Genomic DNA, 5,812 nt, shown 5'->3' with positions numbered 1-5,812 from the left:
AGGGCGGCGGGGGTGGGGGGGGGGTTGTCCTTGCTTCTGCCCCCTCCCTGCTCGCGTCTCTCTCTCTCTCTCTCTCTGAGAAGGCAGCATTCCAAAACGTGCCTTTCCCGGGCACCAGTCGCGTCAACGGGAAAAGACGACGACGTTTATTGGTGTTTGCGCTTGAGAAAAGGTCAGGCGCTTATTTGCAGACGCCAGGCCGCTTGGATGGCAACCGTCTCCTCGCATGCAGCTTTTCACTCTCTTGCGGCTCTCCTTGGTTTCAGAGAACTCGTCCTCTGGCCCGTTTGTTCGGCCTTCGCCTTTTTTTTCCCATGAGAGGGACGATCCAGGGCACCACGGCAGGAGCAGTCACACACAACCTATCCGGGACCAGGAACAGGATCACAATAGTTAGCCTCCCTAGTAACGGGGCCAGGAACGGAATTTTGAAATGCTAGCGCTGGGCCTCTCGTCGAGAAAATCCGCGTTGCTCTTCGTTTACCCTTTTAAGCGGCGGATCCCAACTCTCCAGAGAGTGCGCTTTCACACGACGCAGTGCCCCGCCCCCACCCATGTTCATTGTACATCCCACGCTTCGCCGTTCCAACATTCCTGTCACACTAGTACCGCAAATTTGCATTTGTACCCCAATTAGTTAAGGGAAGAGGAAAATAAGCAGTAACTCCAGCTCTGATATGAACTGAACAGGAACAGAACCAGTTCCAGTTCCCCCAACTAGTAACAGCAGAGGAACCAGGATCAGTCGTGTGTGTGTGTTGTGTGTTTCAGTGGATGCTGCCGGCCTTGTCGCCAACATGACGGTAAGCATGTATTGCACATAGCACGCGGCACGTCGTGTTGAGCACGAAGGAGATGCGACGTTGCGTCCGCTGCCGTTTTGCCAGTGCAAAAGTGCGACGCAGAAGCTGCGGCCGTACCTCAAGTGGCACCTTCCCAAACGGCTTCACTTCGCCAACAGCCGTCGCATCGAAGACGTCAACGTGCTGGTGGAGCCCAAATGGCTGCTGGAGAGGTGGTCGCCTCACGCCTCCGACTGTCGCCGCCGCCGCCGCCGTCGCCGCCGCGCAGCCCCTCATCAGCGCCCCACTCTGCTTTCAGGCTTCCGGGGTCGCTGCGCTTCTGCTCCGGCGGCCAGCACGGCTACGACAACGATGTGGCCAGCATGCACGTGAGTCCCAACCGTCGCGCTCCAGCGTGGCCGGCTAACGTCACGCGCCGACGTGGCCGCTTTGTTCCTTCCCACCAGGCCATGTTTGTCGCCCACGGACCAAAGTTTGCCTCCGGCACGGAAGCGGAGCCCTTCTCCAACATCGAGCTCTACAACCTCATGTGCGGTCAGTCCTCGCTGCCGGCGCGCCGCCTCCTTTGCAACAGCGCCGCCCTTACGAGCCCTTGTGACTTTTGGACCGCAGACGTGCTGCAGATCTCGCCGGCCGCCAACAATGGGACGCACGGCAGCCTGAACCACCTGCTGCGACGGCCCTTCTACACCCCGCTGGCCCCGCCGGAGCGGAACGCGCCCGGCGAGTGCCGCCTCGACACGTTGCAGCCGCAAGACCCGCTGGCCTGCTCCTGTGCCCACATGGTGCGTGCCTGCGTCCGTCCGTTACGCTTACCGCCTTGGCGCCGTCATTGTTTCTGTCACACTTCCTGACCCGGTTACAGTTTGTCTGACCGGGCCTGTTCCGGATCCTGCGCCTGGGATTGTGCATGTTACTGTTCCGTGGCATGCGGCTCACCGATACCACCCTGATGTTGTGTCTGAAGCGCTGACCGTTACCCTTTCTATTACCGTTATTGGGACTGCTCGGAACACCGTCGGCGTCGTCATTGTGGTGACCGTAAGCGTCTCCGGCGTTACTGGGAACTGTTGTCATGCTTTCTGCTGTCCGCCGGTGTTCCTCCTCAGAACGCAGACGACGTCACGGCCGCCAACCGTCGCCTCAACATGACGTCCGCTCAAGGTGAGCCCGCCTCGCGCGTGTCGGGCCGCGGCGTCCGGCCGCCGCCTTTGCGCAAATGAACCTTCCGCCCGTTCTGATTGCCGTAGAGGACGCGGCGCGGCGCAAACACCTGATGTTCGGCCGGCCCCGCTCGCTGCGGCACGGGGAGCGTTACTGCATCCTCCACCAGGAGGCGTTCGTCAGCGCCTACAGCGCTGACCTGAAGATGGCGCTGTGGAGCTCCTTCAGCGTGGACGTGCCGGTACGCCCGCCGGCAGAACGACTCGCTCGCTTAGTTGTCGCCGCCGCAGCTAGCAAAAGTACTCTCAAGTCTGGACTTTCAGTACCGCTTCATCTCCTTCGGTCACAGGAAAGAAGTCGGAAATGAACCCAAGCGTATTGCTGCCGCCGCACACAAGTGAAAAAAGTTCACCGTCACATGATCGCACGATTAAGTTCATGTTCCGACGTGATCGATTTCACGTTATAAGGTTAAAACGGGGTCTTCCTCATGAATGGAGTGCCAGATCCCGGGCGAGGGTCCGGGCCAGTGTCTGCTGCCTCGAAGACTCCATCCGCGTGGTTCTGCGGCGGAGAAGAGGGGAGCTGAGCCCAAAGGCGAAGCACCCCTCGTACTTGGTTACTTGCCACACGTGCCGACGGGTTTTCCCCACCCTTCTTTTGGTAGAGCAACTCGGAGCCGCTGCCGCCCGTCGCCACCAACTGCCTGCGGGCCGACGTCCGAATTCCTCCGGCCGACAGTCGCCGTTGCGACGAGTACGGCGACTTCCGCCCGGCCTTCCTGTACCCGCCCGGTACGCGTCGGCCACCTGCTACGCCGTGACCTTGAGCGGCCTTGGATGACCTTCCTGCGATATTGCAGGTCTGATCCCGGAGGAGGCGGAGCGACGCGACGCCTTGCTCAGCAGCCACTTGGTGCCCATGTACCTTCAGTTCCACAGTACGTACCGGCCGCTTGTCGCGTGCCGAGCCCTCGGCGTTGCTAGCGCGCCGGCCGCTAGCTTCGACCGACGGCGTCAGCGTCCGCCGCGGTGCCCGTTCATCGGAGCTGATCCGCCTTTCGCAATGCGGCGAACAAAAAGAACGCCCCGTTGAAGCGTCTGCGCCAAAATGGAAAATATTTTTTGGAAACGACAGCATCACGGCCCGTCTGCTGCCGGGCGCTCCGGAACGTGACGTCGGCCATTAGACCGAGGATGACCGTTGTTCTGTCCCGGCCCTACATTTTGCTCCTGCTGCAAATTTCTCTGTATGCTGTTGTAGTAGTTCGTTTTGGGCGAACGAGAATATTTCACTTGTCATGTTGGACTTGCGTCGTGTCTTCAGGGATCTGGGCCTACTTCCACGGCACCCTGCTCAAAAAATACGCGGCCGTTTACAACGGCATCAACGTGCTGACGGGCCCCGCCTTCGACTACGACCACGACGGACGCCATGACCGGCCCGAGCTCATCGGGAGGTAAGAGCAGCCCAGGGCGGGGGGCCCAAACGGGGACCGCGTTTCCCTTTTAAAACGGACTTGAGGGCTGCACCATTTTGAAATGTTAAAAGAACAAAAAGTGCGGCGATATGGTTCAAAATTGTCATTCAAATTGTTGACATAGCATGAAGAATATTTGTGAAATGGTGGCGTTCCGGTCGAAACGCCAATGGCGCAGGGCGTCCCGGTCCACTCTTGGTCCCCTGGGCTCCCTTGCGCTCGTGGCAGCGGCGAAGGCCAACCGTCGGCCTGTACGCTCACGCCACGCGGTGTCTTCCAGGTGGGCGACGCCGAGCAACGTGTCGGTGCCCACGCATTACTTTGTCGTGCTGACCAGCTGCCGGAACGCCAGCCGACCGCTCCGAGAATGTGACGGACCGCTGCGCGCCGTGGCCTTTCTCTTGCCTCACCGGCCGGACAACTCCGAGAGCTGCAAGGTAGCGCCTCACTTCCCAACGCGCACGCCAGATCTGACGCTCTTGTATGCTCGCGCGTCGATGTTATTCTCAGGCTGCTAGGCTGTACAAGTCATCGTTATTAGCGATAGATCTTGGCGAGCCCCTTTTCACGCTTGAGGCGATCAGGCTGCTCTATGCCAAACGAGACCAAAAAGTTGGTCAAACCCTCGCTACCTCGGTACGCAACAGTCATCGGGTTGTCACTCTCCCGGCTCGTTCCGTTTGTCTGCCGTTGCGAAAGTTCAAATGAATTTGCTTCAACAGAGCGCCGAAGACGAAGCCTCTTGGGTGGAGGATCACATTTGGTTCCATCAAGCCCGAGTACGAGATGTGGAGTGGATCACGGGACTGGACTTCTACCAGGAGAGTCAGCGACCGATGCCTGAGCTGCTGCGGCTCAAGACCCGCCCCACGGCCGCCACTCCGAAGCCATGAATGTGGAGGATGAATTAAAAAAAAAAAAAAAACAAAAAGCATCAACACGTTCTGGTTTATTCGACGTTAAACGGGAGGAGGGAAAGACGAGACCCCCTCCCCATTAAAGTTCCCAATGAACATAAGGAGGATCGGTGATTCTGAGTTGCGATGTTTCGGTTGGTGATTTACCACCAGTGTATTCCCTCCTCTTGTTGTCACGTTCAGAAGCGGTCCCTGAACGATGAAACGTGAACGCAGGGCGGTTTTGTGTGTTTGATAGTATTGTTTTTCTGGCAAAACTAAATTCACCTTAGCGCAAGGGAACCGTCGATGGAGCAAACTAAGGGTGCTTTGGTGTCAAAAGGAGCCTTTGGACGTGCCACTCGCTGGCAAGCCATTTGGCGCTCGCGGACCTCAGGTAGGACCATTCTTGCCTTGTCTCGTCTTTCGTTCCGTTTCAAGTGCGCGTGCTGCCGAATTTGCCTCCTCCCGCGTCAAATCAGTGACGAAATCAATCAATCAATCAACTCGTTTTTCACACAAACACTTTTTGTGTCTGTGGCGGGAGCGCTTTGCCCGACTTGCTCAGCTTCTGTGCGCTCGCAAATCGGAAGTGGTTCAATTCAGACCGCAGCGTCGGCTTCACCCCGAGCAACACAGACACGTGAAACAATCGAATTTCAGGCGACGTAAAAACTCTTTTACTTAATATTGCTAATTGCCTTTTCGGGTGCGCCCATCCCTCCTAAATTTCCGTTTTGATGATCATTTCAAAATGAAACCCCGTCCCTCTGTTTGAAAGAGACGATGCAAAAGAGGTCAATTTCAACAAAACGAAAAAAAAAAAAAAGGAAACGCTGAGCCTTTGAAATTATTTTTTTTCCTGAAAAGTGAGCTGACAAATTGGAAATGACAAAAGAGTTCACTCCACACGGCAAAGTCCTTTACTGGTGCCTTTTGTTATTTTGTTGCATGTGTTAAATAAAAGCCGGGAGACGGACGATGTTACCTGAGCGCAGCGCAGCGTCAAACCCGGGAGCCGCGCCGCGCCGCAGGGACCGACGACGACAAAGGTGCTGACGTCAGACCGAGCAAAAAGTTCAGGAGTCAAACGCACGCGTGCTTTCACTGGATTTGGACACAATCGGGCACGGCAGGCGAGAGAACTCGGTTCCACGACGCTCTCGTCTTAACGTTGAATGAACACCAAAAGGAAGAGTTTGAAGCTTGTACCCGGTTTTTGTCTTTCGGTCAGTTGCGCAGGGTGGCGTCAGTTTGAGGGCCGTCTCTCGGTTAGGCGTCTTTTTGTTTCGCTCGGGTGTGCTGTGTCGGGTCGGGGGTCGCTGGGTCCGCTGTAAGCTAGTCGCGCATCGGTAGGTCAGGCGGTCGGCTGTCTGACGGCGGCGGGCATCCCTCCCGCCGGCGTCCGCCGGTTGGTTGCGTCGCGTCTGTCGGGGGTCGGGGGGCGGTCGGTCGGTCGGGGGTCTTCT

General features: G+C 57.5%; 1 protein-coding gene across 1 annotated transcript in view; it reads left to right on the top strand.

Annotated features, from left to right (window-relative positions):
* The window catches only part of LOC109515147 (venom phosphodiesterase 1), an 8,471-nt gene extending 4,121 nt beyond the window's left edge, over positions 1-4,350 (top strand). Inside the window, exons 14-25 of the mRNA XM_019868744.1 lie at positions 686-803; positions 888-1,015; positions 1,102-1,171; positions 1,250-1,337; positions 1,416-1,588; positions 1,913-1,967; positions 2,054-2,208; positions 2,635-2,761; positions 2,830-2,907; positions 3,294-3,426; positions 3,728-3,884; positions 4,170-4,350. Coding sequence (XP_019724303.1) covers positions 686-803; positions 888-1,015; positions 1,102-1,171; positions 1,250-1,337; positions 1,416-1,588; positions 1,913-1,967; positions 2,054-2,208; positions 2,635-2,761; positions 2,830-2,907; positions 3,294-3,426; positions 3,728-3,884; positions 4,170-4,340 — 1,453 coding nt within the window. The 3' untranslated portion in view covers positions 4,341-4,350. The remainder of the gene's footprint in view (positions 1-685; positions 804-887; positions 1,016-1,101; positions 1,172-1,249; positions 1,338-1,415; positions 1,589-1,912; positions 1,968-2,053; positions 2,209-2,634; positions 2,762-2,829; positions 2,908-3,293; positions 3,427-3,727; positions 3,885-4,169) is intronic.
* Positions 4,351-5,812: the final 1,462 nt, after the last annotated feature.

The sequence above is a fragment of the Hippocampus comes genome, unplaced genomic scaffold, assembly GCF_001891065.2.
Source record: "Hippocampus comes isolate QL1 unplaced genomic scaffold, H_comes_QL1_v1.1 scaffold225, whole genome shotgun sequence".
Taxonomy (NCBI): domain Eukaryota; kingdom Metazoa; phylum Chordata; class Actinopteri; order Syngnathiformes; family Syngnathidae; genus Hippocampus; species Hippocampus comes.
Note: the sequence above shows the minus strand (reverse complement) of the source record. Positions and strands in the feature narration are given on the sequence as shown.